The 17,988-nt window shown below is 38.2% G+C and overlaps 2 protein-coding genes and 1 long non-coding RNA gene across 3 annotated transcripts; 1 reads left to right on the top strand and 2 right to left on the bottom strand.

Moving 5' to 3' along the window:
• Positions 1 to 1,297: 1,297 nt before the first annotated feature.
• Positions 1,298 to 8,831, bottom strand: LOC136249033 (uncharacterized). The gene is made up of 4 exons (XM_066040929.1): positions 8,517 to 8,831; positions 7,765 to 8,067; positions 4,033 to 4,087; positions 1,298 to 2,947 (listed from the first exon to the last, which is right to left on the bottom strand). The coding sequence occupies exons 1-4, from the start codon at positions 8,644 to 8,646 to the stop codon at positions 1,501 to 1,503; spliced, it is 1,935 nt and encodes a 644-aa protein (XP_065897001.1). The 5' UTR covers positions 8,647 to 8,831; the 3' UTR covers positions 1,298 to 1,500.
• A 955-nt stretch (positions 8,832 to 9,786) lies between these two features.
• Positions 9,787 to 16,833, bottom strand: LOC136249031 (uncharacterized). Its single transcript, XM_066040928.1, has 4 exons — positions 16,603 to 16,833; positions 12,029 to 12,298; positions 11,947 to 11,974; positions 9,787 to 11,293 (listed from the first exon to the last, which is right to left on the bottom strand). The coding sequence occupies exons 1-4, from the start codon at positions 16,778 to 16,780 to the stop codon at positions 9,871 to 9,873; spliced, it is 1,899 nt and encodes a 632-aa protein (XP_065897000.1). The 5' UTR covers positions 16,781 to 16,833; the 3' UTR covers positions 9,787 to 9,870.
• Positions 16,550 to 17,924, top strand: LOC136249032 (uncharacterized). The gene is made up of 3 exons (XR_010697996.1): positions 16,550 to 16,839; positions 17,032 to 17,504; positions 17,546 to 17,924. It is a non-coding gene; the product is annotated as an uncharacterized lncRNA (long non-coding RNA).
• The last annotated feature ends 64 nt before the right edge of the window (positions 17,925 to 17,988 follow it).

Here is a 17,988-nt window from a genome sequence, read left to right as displayed (position 1 = left end):
AAACAACAAGTGTGTTTAATGACCTCGGCTAATAATTCATAGAATCCTAGTCAAAATTTTGTCCAAATGTATTAATCTCCAAAAGCATTTCATCAATAATACATTCCATCGTTCCCATTATATTGTGTTGTGCTTAAATATTCACTTACCAAAAAATATGGTAAATGACTATTATAATATGCTGTTATGTATTTCAGGTTTTTGCTGTTAAGATAAGCAATGTATATAAATGATAAGTGATGTATTAGCTCCCAAATATATCTAAGCAACACATAATTATAATCCTGTAGTGGAGCATGCTATAATTGTGATAACTCTAGTGAAGCATCTGAGTATAACAATGTTCGCACTGTAGTATTGTGTATTATACTCAGTATATAATACAGTGTGAACATTGTATCATTGTTTTGCATTGCATAAGTGTGTTTTGCAAAAAATCATAATTATTGAAGTATTGACTGGTTTGCAATGAGAGTTAGTCCTGTATGGTTTGGTATCATAGGTCAATTGACTCAGTTCATTATCCCCCACCATTGCAGGTCCTTAGCCAGAATTTAGTTCTTTTGATGATGAAAACGTTGTGTGGTGTGATGATGAATCCTGAAGCTGGGTGCATGCCACCCCGGCCCCCTTCCCCCTTACAAGGAAATTTTTGAAAGTTAAATGTCTGGCATTTCAGACACTCTTTATAACACAAAATTTTAGGTTGGACTTTTGCTACTAAAATTTTGGAGTTTAAATTGTTGTCCTTTTCAAGAGGGAGTTTTCCCTGCCTATACATACAGGCCTATACTGTGACTGTCAATTCACCTGTAGAAATAAATATGTATATATAGTACATGCATGATACACACAAAGCATACCATGTGCGTGCTTATCACCTAGTTAGCTATTTAATTATAGCTGTGCACGTATGGTATTTCATTCATGCACAATCAGCTGGTTGCTAGGCTGTGCACATTGCATACCATCACCACCAGGCCATAATTATAATGATGTCGCATGTGTAAATCAGCCTTGAATTTGTAAATAAACAACTTGATCTGATCTAAATTGTGTTAATGTGGACACTTGAAAATGAGCTACATATACAAAATTGACATCTCAGAGTATGCATGCTTGTGTAGCTGTTTGCTTCCTATGATTACGCTTCTCAACCATGCAGACATGGAAATCTTCTGACAATGTTTACATCATATATGAGAAATGTAATTGGGATGGGGAGCTATACTCACTGATAGCCATGTGACACCAATAACAAGAAACTACGTGCACCACTAACCATCATATTACTGAATGAATAAAAAAATCATAATGGTATTTGTAAAATCATTTACAGCTATTTGTTGTACACATGTATTCACTATGCTAGTATTCACTATACAAAACTACATCACTACTAACTGTTAGACAACATGTACAGTATCTATTACATCACCTATAACTACATATGGAGCTATACTGTGCATAAAACCGCAAACAAAGTAGTAACCTATGTAATTAGTATGTCACTGCATTATTAATATTATTCCGAATAGCTTCCACGCAACGTGCATAATCACAACACATTAGATCGGAGTAGAGTTGTTGTTGGTCTATACCATCAGTCTCCTTCATTTCTTGCAAACTTTCTAGATCATTAAGCATCAGTTGATATTCCAAATTATGTGGTATAGCATCCACAACTGATTTTATCTGATTTTCTTTTAGGATGTTTCCTATAGATTCAGTAAGCTGGCTGACCTGTGCTTCTAAATCATCAACTTCTGTCTTTCGCTCCTTTGCCTTTTTCAATTCTTCAATAATTTTATCAACCTTTTGACATCTTTGCACATACTTTTCCTCCATTTCCTGAATAATTATCTTTCTTTGAGCTAGTAGAGCTTCACGGACATTCAAAGCCTGACTTAATCTGACTTGAGCTTCTTGTAGTGCTTGCAATCGTGATTGCTTTAACTCTACTGAGAGCTTCATCTTCTTATCCAGATTTGCTAATCTTTTGGAGCATTCATCAGACCCTACCCCATCTTCTAGCGTGAACGCCATTGTAAATATCCCAGCATTTTCATCAACAGCAGGTGTTACACAGACTATTCTTTTGGATCCCTTCGTTGTTGGCTTAACTACCATCGTGGTCTCTTGTTGAGGTAACTGACTACTGCAAGAATCAACATTGAATGGCTTTTCATTTATGTATGATCTAAAGCATTCTGGAAAAAGTTTTTGCAAGTCTACATCAACTATTTCTACATGGGGCATTTGAAAATGATATCCTCCTTTTTCTCCGCTTGGATGAAACATTTTATAAAATTTGCTCCGGAACTGGTCAAAGCGCTCCATTATGTAAGTGGAATGTAGAGTAGGTACAGATTCATACCTTGGTATTGTGATGGAAGAGATATAAAGTGGCTTCACAAGCCAATGACTCAGTGAACCCTGAATTCCTAGGTAAGAACCAATCAGTATTTTTGAACTGCACTGTAAGGTATGTGGCTTTCTTTTAAATGGTCGCTTCCATGAGAGCAAATGGCATTCCTCCTTTGCCATAAAGCCGCATGGAGGATGAGTGGTGAACAAGTGGAACTTTACATTTCTCTTTAACATATATCCTTCATCTGACTTATCAAATATGCTGTCCCCATCTTGATAGAGCTTGCAAAGTTCAGTCATGAAGTAAAGATTTGCCAGACGATAACAGACAGCTTCAGCATGTCCATCACAGATACCCCACCAGGCCTCTTCAACATCATCTGGACTTTTCCTCGTATAGTAAGAGCATTCCGTTTTTACTTTAGTTCCGGCTGTAAGCACAACAACCTTCATCTTATTTTTCTTCTCCATGAGCAGTGCTGCTATAACTTTGATGGTGCTGGATTCTTGTCTGGTCTTCTCCTTCCATTGGCTCATAAACTGCCCAATGAAATACTTGGAGACTGCGTCACAAATTCTAACAATGAGATTAAACAGACAGGCAATAAAAACAACTCACTGCTAAACAAAGCATGACATCTGAATCTACTCATAAAGCATACATACACCCATATTATACCAATGATCCAAGGCACAACGGAAATTGAATTTTTATGGTAAACAGACTATTCATACCATTCATTAAGGTGGTTTTGAGAGCCATGTTTTTGGGTGGAATGACATGATGGAGGGTCTAGGGGCACAACTCCCAGATGCTACGATTTCAATAGATAGTACAAACACATAATGAAATTTAATTGTGTTCTATAAACATGAGATGTAGGTATCAGTGACAGTGGCGATTTCCATATATGATCATAAAAACAATAATAATTTGCATTGTATTTACAAAGGACAGCCACCTGCTCAATATGAAAACTTGTAGCACTGACCATGGAATACTTAGCCTCCTAGAATTTTTTTGTATATGGGATACACTTGGAGGATTTTCTGATGACTATTAGAATATCTCTTTTTCTTTGGTTTGATGATGGAAAGGAGAGAGGGATCCCATGTAGCCTGTATCCTCCTTGTTGGATTCGCCAATGAGTTGCTTTAGTTAAACAAAATCAAACCAATTATCTATAGTATGCTGAAGTTTTGTGACTAGCTCTAATGTATACCGTAGGGTTAAACGTAAAAAGGTGTACTTGCTCCCCTGGATCTGTCACTAACTACTGGACAACAGACAGAAGAAAGAGATAAACGTCAAAATAATTTGACAATTACACATACAATATAATTACAAGGGGTGAGGAGTCGAGTGTCGGGGATAATTATCAAGTTATACTTAAAAAGGTAATAATAACTGGAGTCCTGGCAAGACAAAAAATAGGTACATAAATCGTAGGCTTTAAAGGAAAGGGACAGAATTTGCCTTTACAGTTTTGTACTTAGAAGTACAAACCAGGCTTCTAGTTACATAATCTGTTTTTCATGGCATCAAGAGACCTCTATATACAATGAAGCTCATAGCCTTAGCCATGAACTAAATTAATACCCTTTCTCACATAAAACAGTAGTTCATAGCTATCACAAAAAGCTATCAGCAATCTTACTTACTTTTTTGATTTTTCAATATTAGCCGGGATACTCATAGTTAGTCTGTTTTTATCACCTATAAATTAAAGTCAGAATAAAAATCATGCAGTGATATTACTGAGTAAACATTAAACACTGACTAATAAGTGAGCCACTATTATTTTATGATGCATACATATATTATACATGCTTACATGTACAACATGGATGGAGAAGCAGGCAAGAGTGAGGAGCCAACTTTAGCAAATGGCACACAATTTGCAGGGTTTACAGAATACAACAGACATGGATGTTATTCTAGAGAGTCTGGGGACCTGCCTCCAGGAAAAATTAAGCTCTGAGACATGTAGCTATAGTTTATTTTCACAGTGCTGTAATTGACCAATTGAAATTTAGAGATATAAATTGTGACCTAATTTGGGAAAACCATTGATCTTCACCTATCAATAGATTGTGAGATATGCGATTGTAAACATTTCAATCCAGTATAGCTTGGGAATGACAAAAGCTACAAGTTTGAAGTGTTTGCTGTGAATACAGCCAACCGTAGTGTTTATTTCACTTCAATCCATACCATGCTAACTATTGATATAACTATGATTTTGAGCACCTTTTTCATGACAGTATCTGTAACACAAGCACGCCACCATGGGGGGTGGTGGGTGGGTGGGTGGGTGGGTGATTAATATATGAACAGAAAATGGCCAAGTGAGTCATATGGTGCCTCCAGCCTTAATATCAGGCTCTCAAGACCACCTGTGCCACTGAAACTTAAAGAAATGTACATAGAAAATATCTGGGGAACTGTCCACGGCTGTTCATGTCTCTAGTCTCGTGTTTCAGCTGGCCATGGCATTACAAATTGTTCCCAGTAGCTGGCACATGTCTCTAAAAATCCACTTGTGAAAAGCAGCCTGATCAAACCAGATGCATGGTTGTGTGGTGTAAATGTGTAGAGATTGGTGTGGCTATCTATTCATGGTGAAAAGTGAACTTCACTGGTGTGTGTGTGTGTGTAGATAAACAATTTTCAAAAATTTGGTCACAAAGCAGGAGGGGGTGTTTCTACTGCCTATGATATACAATAGTCACTATACAGTACATTACAAACATGCATTGATGTAAGCACACATCATACAATGTGCATACAAAGCTAGCCTGTAACATTGATTTGGTATGTCAGTATTGAATTTTAGTTTTGTTGAGCCATGTTAGGGAGTCTTACACCTGGAGGATTGAAACTAGAATTTTCATCAGAAAACATGAAAGATGTGTGTAGCGTAAGTCGCCAATTATCAACATCATTTCGTCAAGCAAATGCAATTCTTCACTGCAGTGACGTATGAACTTCCGGTTTGACTAATCAATAGAGCAGTCCTTAGTCTCTTAGCGCACCAAATTTAAATAATCTCACATGAGTGAATGTCATGTTATAGTGAAACTGCAAAGCCTATTGTGCACCAATTATCAGCATGAGGTACCTATTATCGGCACCCTGTACTTCAGTTATTGACCAATTATTGGGAGATTGTGCGAATCCGTGAGTAACTCTCTGGTGCCCTGTTGGTTCTTTGTGAATTTTTGTGGGTTATACAGCCCTTTGATAACTCTGTTTCACAGAAGTTTTACGACCAGCCATTTGAGAGATATTCAGGTTAGATACAAAAGCATACTGGTTTCCGATACAAAATTTATTTTATGCAATTCCATGGCTAGCCAGCATAGCTTGTAGAGTGCTTTAGGAATAATAACTACCAAATGAAAACGATTGTAAGAAATGTTTTAGAGGGTATAATAACCTACAGTGTTATTGGATAGGTTCTATATATTCCGTAGTCTGTGTACTTTACAAGTGTGATAATTGGTGACTTATGCTAGGCCACCGGACCTTGCATAGATAAAACAACTACCCTTCTACTTTGGAGTTGGAAACCAGTCAGTGGATTTTCTAGACCTGTATTATAACTTTATGCTTATATTACACTTGTTTGCACATATGTAGCTATGTTGTATTATAACAATTGTATTTATTTGTGCTAGAGTTTTAAAACAAAATACATGCCTCCAAGTTATTTTGGTGTGAGTGTTCTAGTTTATTATGCAGTGACTGTTCTATTAGAGTATCGCAAATTAGCTCAAGAAAAATGTTAAAGGTGTATCTTGACCAAATACCGTTCATGGCTGAATTTCTGGTGCACTTTACAAGGCATGCCAAGTCATGCTGTATAAGCCTCACTGTACACTAAACCCGTTGGTTACTATACCTCCAAGTAAAATTAATGTTATGGACTAACGACCTTTACTCAGTTGATTGTATGTACAACCACAAAGTAATTACAAAGACACAAAATACATAGTCTGCGACAAATAAACAAGTGTTACAAACAGAGCTGGGAGATAATTTAGATAAAAAGATTATCTAGACACCTAAATCACCTAAGATAATGAATTTGCTTATTGAAATAATTCTAAATCTTTGTAATCTATTGTAAATCAACCACAGTCATATGGGGAAAGTGTCAAACTACATAGGCACAACAACGGGGGGTAAGGGACTCCAGCCCCCCTAATGATTTTCTGCTTTTAGTTTGCAAAAAGATTGAAATACTCTAATAGAACAGTCAGTTGTACTAATAGAGCAATCAGTGTGTAAAATTGCCCTCAGAATTGGTCTGAGAAGAATAAATCTTCAAAATTTTCCTGCCCCCCAGACTCCCCTATAGAAATCATGCTTCACATGTTGACTGTGCTTTACAACCACCTGGAACAGAACCCCCCTATCTAAAAATTTTTTGCTATACCTATGGATGTGATAAAATTTCTGAGTTAACAAACACCGCTTGGTTTTATATGTAAAACTGTGTTTGCAAAATAGTCCTATGATGTTACACCATTATCGAGATGATATTGATTACTGAGATTGTCACTTATCGAGATATAGGGTTTACTATTATCACCCTAGTTACAATGTATAAAACTATAGCTTATAATGTTTACTGAGTCTAAAGAGAAGGTTTATAAATCCGCAGTAGTGCAAACGATCTGGTTCTCCTAGAAATGGGACCTCTGTGGGTGTGGTCATTTCAGGATAAGCAAATTGTACTATGAAACACACAATAGAAGTGCTAGCATGTTGAGTACTCTGCACGTGTTTTATAACGTTGTACTGGAACGGTCCAGTTACAGCAATGAAAGGGTTATCCCTTTCATTGCTGTAACAAGATTGTCACTCAATGTATAGCTGTCACTCAATGTATAGCTATACATTGAGTGACTATACATTGGTTAAGGAGCTGTCACTCAATGTATAGCAAACAAAGCCTGCATGTGTTGAAATGTTCCAATAATTAAATTGGAACTGATATTAGCGAGATGCTAATTGGTACTGGATAAACTACTCTGATATATCCCCACCATACGGCATACACCACACTGAGCAAAAGCTGTCCCCCTTCATTGGTCAGAGTGGAGCTCTGGGAAGCCCAGTCTATAAGGTTAGCAACCTGGACTGAGGGAACAATTTCAGCAGTTACAGCCCCAGCCAGTCCTTCTGAAATTAATGCTTTTAGTCAGAGGGGGTAAGTGAACAGTTACATTGGTACTGTTACATAATCTGGTGGATGGCATTAATAAGATCAAAATTATATAGCTAATCATGATGTAGGACAACTTGTTCCCCACGAATAGCCTTAGTGAGCAACATACAATGGATTCATAGCTTAGTGGCATGTATGTTTTATGCGTACATTATACCTGTAACAAGGTTGCTCACATCGCTACCAGTTGGAGGTGTAGTTCTTGGTAATACATTTTCTGATGGTTGAGATGATCCAGTTGACGACTCCTCCTGAGCTGATTCTTGTTGAACCTCAATAACAGTGTCTTCTTGTACACTTTCTAGTACCATACTCTCTCCTCCACCTCCATTTAGTTCTGATGTAGCTTCAGATAAGGTTCTACCCCACATCGCAATTGCAGGTTCATTCTCTTCTAATGTTTGATCAGTCCCAGAGACAGTTAGAATATGTGATGAGTCATTTGTCTCCTCTACAGTACCTGCAAGATAATAAACACATCATTATATTAGACCTGACTGTGGTATTTCATGAAACACTCTATGAATCATGATCATAGTTATCAAATACAGGCATAATAATTAACTGAGGTAGCTAGCTATAGAATAGCTTCACTGTTTAGTGAATGTCCAGCAACCATTATATATACCAATTTAGCTAAACTTTTTAAATAACTCAGTCCTAGTCTCGCGTAGCCAGACCTTTTTCTTGGTGGCGGGGAAAGGAAAAGGCGCCCCGGGGGCCCACACAAAGGAAAGAAAAGGGTCTGGCTACGCGAGACTACTTCAATCTGGCATAGTCCCAGTGTTTGAATGGTAGCAGATAGCTATTGCCGGGCTAGCTAGCTACTGAACCTGCCTCCTTCATCTCCTAAACTGGCCGGGGACCAGCTAGCTAGCTATGCTCAGTAACACTGAAAGATGAATGTACCTTGGTCGGTACTGTGTGAGCTTTGGATGGCAATTTGTTCCGAAGACGTCAGCGTACTCTCTGCGGCTGAACGCCCCTTTGTGGCATATCCAGATTCCCACGAAATGTCTTCGGATTTCTTCTCGTTCATTTCTAGATCTGTGTAACCAGTGCGTAACAACACACCACAGTGTCTGCGAACTCGTCCTTATATAGTGCCTGACGACTACCGAAATTATCATGAAATTCCCCCAGGAAGTATTTATATACTAACTTAATATCCCGGCTACTGGCTTCTTCAGACAGGAAATGCCCGAGGTAATGTCACAGGAGCAGACTGAGTGAACAGTAGGTGCTCTCTGATCTGGTACCTATTTACAAGTTACTCCTATGCAATTAGATGGCCTCTAGGGTATTAGTTAGGTGAAAATCACCATTTGGCACATCTGAGTCACAGTACCACACATATTATTATACTTAAGTGCCAATGAACAAGGAAACAGCAAAACTAATGCTTTTCCTGCCATTTACAATAATACAATTAGTGATGATATCCCACATGAGGAAATAATAATACTTGAGACTCAGTGTCTTGTGCCAATGGTCTGATCTTGATGTATTAAATTTCACAGGCTGGAGCCATCCTGACATCAAGGGTGAACTCACATTCCCACATGCATATATGCAGTGTTGGGCAAGTTACTTTTTAAAAGTAACTAGTTACATATTACATATTACTTGCAGCTGAACTATTTAGTTACAGTTACATATTACCCATAAAATAAAGTAACTGTAGCTGTGTCCATAGCCTTAGCTGTGTCCATAAAGTAACTGTGTCCATAGCCTTAAGCTGTCACGTGTGAAACTACCACCTTATCACGTGACACGATTGCGTTGTTGGACAATGTGCAAGTCTTGATATAAGTAAGTAGCTGGTGAATAAGCCTCACTTAGTAGGCTTCATTACTTCGTTGTGGCTAGGCGTTACTCAGTGGGTTACTAACGAGATTAGTAACTTCGTTACTTTTAGTAATAATATTACGTAATATTAGATTCGTTACAGTAACTATATTACTTAGGTAACGCGTTACATTTGCAAGTAAAGTAACTTGAGTTATATTACCTGTTTTTATAGCGTATTTCGTTATATTACTTTGTTACCACAAAAGTAATACTATTACGTAACGCGTTACATAAGTAGCGCGTTACTCCCAACACTGCATATATGTATATTATAACACATGAATAACACTAACAGTTCTGAGCAGAGCAGTCACATAGCTATCTTCAATTACTTTTATATCACAGCAAGGTAATATTGTAATAATTACCCGTTAATTACAAGTCACATTATAGAGTTACCATAACAACATGTTTACAGCTCGTTACACATTGTTTCCACATAACGGGCCCAGTCACAACCCATCAGGTCCAGGTAAAGCTCTGGATTTTCTTCCAGCCTCCTTTGTACCAATAGTGCATCTTGATGCATCTGCTCGTACTCTAGATTTTCAGCTAATGCTGTTTGTAAAAATGATAGATGTGTTTCTTTGATTTCCTTTAGAGATATTTTGGATGCATCCACCTGTGTAGTCAATTCATTGAGGTCAGTTTTACGAACCTTGAATTCTTTCAAAATATTGAAAGTCTTATCAATGGTACTGCATCTCTTTTCAAACTGATTGTTCATTTGCTCAACTATTTGTTTATCCTGTACTTCTAATGCTTCTTTGACATCCAATGCTTGACACAATCTCTCTCTAGCTTCCTGCAAAGCCTTTAGTCGTTGCTCTTTGAGGTCTGGGGAAGGTCGAAACAGTTTACCTTTTAATTTTATCATCTTTTCACGATCAGCTTGGGATCCAATGCCTTGATCAATGGAAAATACTAGAGCTTCAATTCCAGCATTGCCAAGGACATCTGGCACAGCTCCACCAATTTTTTTACAACGCTGTTTAGGAGGTTTTGCCTTAACAGTAGTTTCCTCTTGTGGAACTTCAGCCTCACTGAAAGTCTTGTTAGTACGTTTCTCCTGAATGTATGGTGTAAAGCACAATGGAAACAAATCATTTGGCCTAACAGCAACAATCTGCACATCTGGTTTGCAAAAGTGATAATCAACGTTGATAAAGGAAGAGTGTTTAACATTGACTAGTTTCATCTCGAAAGCTTCAAGACGTTTTACAATATAATCATCATGAAGCGTATCAATGGTTTCATATTTTATTATTACTATTGATGATATATATATTGGCTGTACCATTAAGTGGCTTAATGGGCCTTGTATACCCAAATATGAATTTATTAATATTTTTGAACTGCACTGTGGGTTATGTGGCAATCCTTGAAATGGTTTCTTCCATGACAAATTGTGTCTTTCTCTTTTACCCATAAAACCACAGGGAGGGTGTGAGGTGAACAAATGAAATTGTATTCCACCTTTAAGTTTGTACCCCTTGTCTGTCAAGTAAAAAATTGAATCCACACCTTTATGAATTTTGTATATTTCAGTTAGTAGATAGACACTTGCCAATCGGTAGCATACAGCTTCAGCATGTCCATCACACAAGCCCCAGGAGCACTCTTCACCATCATCACGCACAAACGTACATGCAGTCTTGAATTTAGTTCCAGTAGTCAATACAACAACATTGAAATCACCAGCCTTTTCTATCAACAAAGCAGCCACAACAGTGTTAGTGTTTGACTCTTGGTTCTTTCCTGGACATCCCCTTGTTTTGTCTTTCCAGTGATGGACAAACTGTTTGACATAGTATTCAGAAACGGCACCACATATCCTAACAAAGGAACAATTCTGTATAAACGTTCATCTTTGATAAATACATGTATGTTCCTCATATAGACATGTGCTTAGTTCTTATCTAAACATGGAACACAATATGGAGAGAGAAAAATAATGTTTAATATCCTCAGAACAGGTTGTAATTGCTGATTTCAATTATGGTACACAGACACACAAATATACACAGCCAGGTGTTTATGGGCAGTCAAAATACGCCACTGCCTTTTCAGTACCTGACTACATGCATGTTGATCAACTTGTACTCTACCAAAAAATACTATGATACATTGGCCAACAAATAGCTAATTCAATTCATCTCACTTCAATCATTGTGCATAAAAATTATAACAGTGGAATTTCCTGTTAAGACCACACCTCATTATGCATGGAGTGATACCTTTGTGTTTACCAACCTTTCCATGTATGTATCTAATAATCTTTACATCATGTCGCTCATTTGTAAAAGGTCAAAAATTTGTGTATCACAATAACTAACACGTTTCTAGTAGATTAAATTTCCCAAGAATATCAAGCACTATGAATTCTTTTGAAGTTACCATGGTAATTTTCTCTCATGAGAGATACGTATAATACTCAAGTTACAACTAAAAGCATCAAATATGACAAAACAATACTTCTTGCACATACCTTGTTGCCCGATCACTACTGACTGAGCCTACATAAAAATAAAACAAGTGAACTGTTTACACATAAGGGCACAAGCCAATACCTTGTGTACTCCTCATAGCACCATGGATGTGACCACTAAATACAGTACTGGCGGGTATTGACATTGCTGAAGGCTGTGAAGACCCTTTCTGTGATTCCTCCTGAAGTTCAAACTGCTCATCATGAGGTTCTTGGCTGACAATCAACTCTTCTTCTTCTTCACATGGTGTATGTCCAATGGTAGCCAACCCTGTACGACTATTGTACTCAACCATTTGATCTCCTGGTTTTGTCAAAAATGGAGGAGAAAATGGTGAGGATGTTGGTAAACCTATAACGATGACAACATGCTGATTTATAATCAGATGGTAACTTGTACTGTACATGCATGTATATAGCTAAATTAAAATCATGTCCAGACCCACCCCACAGTGGGTCTGGACATGATCCATGACCCACCCCACAGTGGTACACTCAATAGTCTTGTACTGAGACTGTTTTCCTTCCTGTCTGTTCAAAAGAAAAAGTGGTCTGAGCACACACCAAGAGTTAGCAACGCTGTGCATGTGCAGGAAGCAAAATACAAAAAAAATTAACTCAGGTGGCATAAATGCCAAAACAAGTATACATGTTCACCTCTATGTTCGCTTGCATGCTGTCAATCCAAAAAGTATATGTACTCTTCTATATGACTACTTGAATAATACAATGCAGCTGGCCACTTTGCTGTGTTTGAGAAATTACATGTGGACTAAACTATCCCAACTAGTGAATGACTATTCAATAAGGATCTGGATACTGGCCCATTTTTTTCAGCCAGCTCAACCACACTACTATAGGTCACTTGTGACTCCTAGTACAAAACTTGGATTCAGACCACACCAGTGGGTACATACAATTATGTTCGACCAATTACACCTTTTAGCTATACACTGTTAGTTATAGGTACATATATGCTGCTACGAGAGTGATTTCAATATTATTACAAGAGTCTGACACATAGCCTCAGACTTGTGTACATATTCTGATATTTCTATATCCCTATGTGTAAAGTGTGGACAGTTTAAGGGTATTTGGTAAGTTCCTGTTTCAGTTCCATTGTGGTGGGTTCTAGTTCCTGTTAGTGCATGTGCTCAAGATTTAGACCGAATTTTAATTTCGTAGCTACTAGATAGACAACAGGCTATAAACTGTGGTGATGGAAACTTTTACAAAGCAGCAGTTCCGGAGGTATGATACGCCTTTGTCTGCCAGGGATTGGTGGAGTGGCATCATGTGGCATGCAAGGGCAAAAAGTGGCGGGTGTTACAAGATTGAATAATGGAGCCAGCGTTTATAAAAAGAAGTTGATTTTTCACCATATACTGCTGGGATTAATTGCCAGAGTGACTGAAAATAGACACTAACTGTATTTTTTTAATCCATCGCAATAGTGTAGTGCCACTGTGCAAAGGATTAACCATTTTATTGTAAGATTTCACAAATGTAATTGCGTATATGTTAGTATGCTTTATATTAACATTTCCATGTTAGGCTATTTGTAAACAATGCTGTTCACAGTTATTATGTCACGAACCAGTTTGAGTGGGATGAAGTTAGTTATTACTGGGTGAAAACTAACTTATTGCACAGCGGCAGAGCTGCTCTGTCTAGCTGTATGGTACAACAGGGCAGGAAATTTTCAAGTTATTAAATATTCGTGGATTATCAAAATGTAGTAATTTTTGTGGAACAATTTTTTTGTGGTTAAGAACATCAATCTTCACACGGGCTGTAAAATATCGATAAGATGTTCACGAAATCCACGGGATATTGTACCCTATAAAAATTTCTTGCCTTACGGGATTTTTAATAATAGAGCTTTTTCATCTCCTTGATGGCCAAAATTCGTACTGTAAATTTTTGTTCATTATTCTGTATTCGGTCATATTAATGAACATCAGTATAGAGTGGTCTATGGGGATACTTCGAACCATTTTACAGGTTAGTGTGCATTTTATATATGTTAATGCTTACCTGATACCAAGCCCAGTTTTTGGCCATTGGTTTTTAGCAGTTTAAGTGGACTGGCTAATTTCAACTTGACCATAGGCCCGTTGCATACAAATATTTTTAACAACAAAGCCGACAAAAACAGTTGTCAAAGAGATGGAAAAGCTCTCTAGTTATGGGACTATCACACTCTGGCATTTCATTTACATGGTTCTCTAGTCACCACTAGATCACCACAGTTCCCTTACGGACTCTGCCCATTCTGAGTGCAGAAAGAGACTTTGTGATTTGTACGCTGGGTAAGCCTCAGCCGGAGTTTACCAAATTTATGCTAAAATTAATGTACTTAGTATTTGTCCCGTTTCAACTTAGGATACTTACTCAAAGATTTCACTTAAGCTCCTAGGCTAGTAGTAAACACCTTGTACAGGCTCTACCTTCTGTGTTGCCTAATTGGTAAAGTTGATATGCTAAATTGATAGCTACAATCCTCAATTGTGAAGCAATGGTCTAGTCTATAATTTACAGGGGGGAAATAGCGAGGCCTATAAGGTCCCTGATCCCTAGATGTATACAGTGTGCAGTGGTGGATCTCAGAGGGGGTTTTAGGTTTAGGCAACAGGGGTAGATCTAGGTTATTCAACAAGTGTGCGAATTTTAACTAGGGGGTTTGCAAGGGGGTGACACTGTAGGTAGATCTGCGACTGTGGTCAAACTCTAAGTCAAGGGTCAAGGCCACTAAATTTGTGCTGTCAGGGGCAAAAATTTCCAATCCACAATCAAAAAGTACTGAAATGTCATTGCTAAGTCACAGTAAAAGCCCCACAGGAAAAATTAGCCTTCTGAGATTGGAATTTGGCAACACTTTTGATTGAATTAACATTGTAATGAATTTCTGAATGATATTGTTTATTATCCATCCCTGCAGTGGAAATAGACCAGTTCATTTAATGTGCAAGTATTTTAATAGACTCTTTCCAAAAATACGTCACTGCTTAGCAACACCTTTCCGACATTTTGATTGGGGCCACTGTCAATAATCACGATTGCACTACATAGAAATACGGTGGTGAAAACAGCTTGAGCAGAGTAGTATTGTTAAAGGACAGGCCATAGAAGTCTTCAAGTTTGCAAATTAGTGTTCTGGTTAGAGGCAGGTGGTTATCAGGGCTGAACAAGGTGCGCAACATCGACAACACTAATTTTCTTGTCTGCCTGTACAAGAAGCTGGCTTCAATAGCGTGTGGGAGGTCAGCCTCTGTTACAGTTACTATCACCAATACAGTACTAATGATTATACCCAGACTAAAATGCTATATAATAGCTTCTTGTATGGGCAGTCAAGGAAATTAGTGTTGTCGATGTTTTGCACCTTGTTCAGCCCTGATAACCACCTGCCTCTAACCAGAACACTAATTTGCAAACTTGAAGACTTCTATGGCCTGTCCTTCAACAATTCTACTCTGCTCGAACTGTTTTCTACTTAGTGCAATTGTGATTATTGACAGTGGCCCCAATCAAAATGTCGGAAAGGTGTTGCTAAGCAGTGACGTATTTTTGGAAAGAGTCTATTGCTGTGGTATTTGCTATTGTGCAATACCGGATGCTGTGGTTAGCCATGACAATGTACAGAAACCATTGGGAAATGGACAACCACGGGAACTAAATCCTTTGTTACGAAGAAAGTAAAGAAGATAACCGTGTTTTGAAGACAGCACGGAAAACTACATTAATTTCTACACCTGATGGTAGTTGTCTGCTGCTTCTAGGTGTAGAGATTGGCGAGTTATGAGCCACTGAAGTGCAGGTGTTTGTTTCTATGTTTATATGGAATAACAACACCAAAACAAGCGTTAGGATCACCTGGATAGTGTTTGCTGACTCACTAAACATGGTGTTTGCTTGTTGGTTTTCAAGTACAAACTCACTATTACCAACCATGAAAAGTGTTGTTCAGCAAAATCTTAAACTTTGCGGCTCTATAACTCGCTCATCCTTTACCCTATTCACAGCAGACAACCACGAAGCGAAAGAGAAATTAAGTAGTTTCAATCTATGTACAGAGAATTGGAACATACCGTATACTTTGTAAGTAAGGGAGATCTAACCATCAATTATCATCGTTTTCCCAATGGCTTCAATGCATTTTTATGGGCATCCACAGCATCCAGTTGTTACGTCACGCATTTTTAACTGGTCTATTCTAAAAGCTGACATGCAGCAAGAGAGTGTCATGTAGGTACGCACTGTAGGTAGATCTGCGACCGTGGTCAAAGTCTTGACCCAGCAAAATTTTGCTTTGACCTGTGACTAAGAGGCTTTTTCGATTGTTGACTGGTGACTTAGCAACAATATTTCAGTACTTTTCGATTGTGGGTTGGGAATTTTTACCCTTGACTGTTGACTTGGCACGAATTTGGTGGCCTTGACCTTTGACCATGGTTGTAGATGTACCTACAGTGAGTGCCTGTGTGTCACCCCCTTCCGTAGAGAGCAAAGCAAACCAACTAAATGAGTTTCACAGGAAATTTTGACATTTTAGCCTTAATTAGTTATTTAGTGCAATTTTGGATATAGGACGGTACAACAGCTCTCGTCAAATACATATAACATCTAGCCTAGTTAACATCATATCATACATACTGTCATCCATGATAGCGTTCTTTACAACTGGCGACGTCGATGACGACGCAATGGATATTGGTTTACTACTCGGTTCATTATGAACTCGACTAGGAGCGCTGCTGGGTTCTGTATATCCCGAATCAGACACGCCTGATTCTACAGAGATCTCTGATGAATGTCTCTTGTTTATACTCATCCTGATCCTCGTCCTGGTCACACTCGCGGTCACAATAGATCACGTGATTAAGTTATGCGGTAAGCCAATAGTTTAGTAAAATTAAAAAAAATTACTGATTTATTGTTACTGGGCAGACGGCAATTGCCGATGCGCCCAGGGGGCGATCAACACCCCAAAGAAATCACATATACACATAATATATACAGCAAACAATTAGATAGACAATAAGTAATTAGTAAATGTATCTATGTTTTCTGATTCTATGACAGATGGTCTACTGGCAAGCTGTTCCAATCTTTGATTGTTCTTGGAAAAAAAGAATGTTGATAATAACTGGACCGTGTACTGGGTTGGATAAAGTGGTTAGTGTGGTGGTGTCTGGTGGATCGTTGAGTTGGCAAGAAATATGGTGGAACGGATAGTATATCTATGGGTAAACTTACTTCGGAAATCTGACCGTTCCAGCTTTCATTCATATAGATACTGAAGAAATAATAGGCCATTGGCCTCTCTCATTATGTCCATATCCAATTTCTGCCCAAAAATATATTGGGCGCATCACAGGGCAGGTAACACAGTCAATGATCTTAACAAGGAGCTTGGATAGAAAATTTATGTTAATAATCATGTCTTTGAAATTGATTAGGTGTTGTTTTCAGTAGAATTATATCAAGTTACCACGCTCTCGTCCTCAGTGTAGTGGATAGCTTAGTCATTTTGGTAGGTTCTGAATGTATTCTTGGTAAGGTAGATTGCTAATTGGAATAATTATCAATTTTGTAGCACAGTGCTGAATTTCTCATACCTGCTATCCCGGACCTGTTAGAAGGCCAAAGCCTGTGAATAGCTACATGCAGGGACTCAGAGCTCACAACTAATTATTTAAAAGCTCTGAACAAGAGGATCTCAGTGACGCTGGCAGACCCAGTGACTTGATCCCCAGCAACATCATGATGTATTCTAGCAGTGGCGGATCTAGAAATCAAGTTTCAGAGGGGGTTTCAGCTGAAACCATTGCAACCCCCCTGTATCTGCCACTGTCTAGGCATACTCCAAAGAAGCCACAACAACTGGGATCTGAATCTTCTCCATATTCAACCTATACCTATCCAAGTACCACATAAATAGCATTGAATAAATATAACATTGATAATAACATTAAAGCAGGTCAGCCATGATAGCTACCTGGGAGTTATAACTACGTAGCTAATAGATACTGTAAACTG

Source organism: Dysidea avara, chromosome 3 (genome assembly GCF_963678975.1).
Source record: "Dysidea avara chromosome 3, odDysAvar1.4, whole genome shotgun sequence".
Classification (NCBI taxonomy): Eukaryota; Metazoa; Porifera; class Demospongiae; order Dictyoceratida; family Dysideidae; genus Dysidea; species Dysidea avara.
The sequence above is the reverse complement of the archived record's forward strand: the minus strand, read 5'-3'. Positions and strand labels throughout refer to the sequence as shown.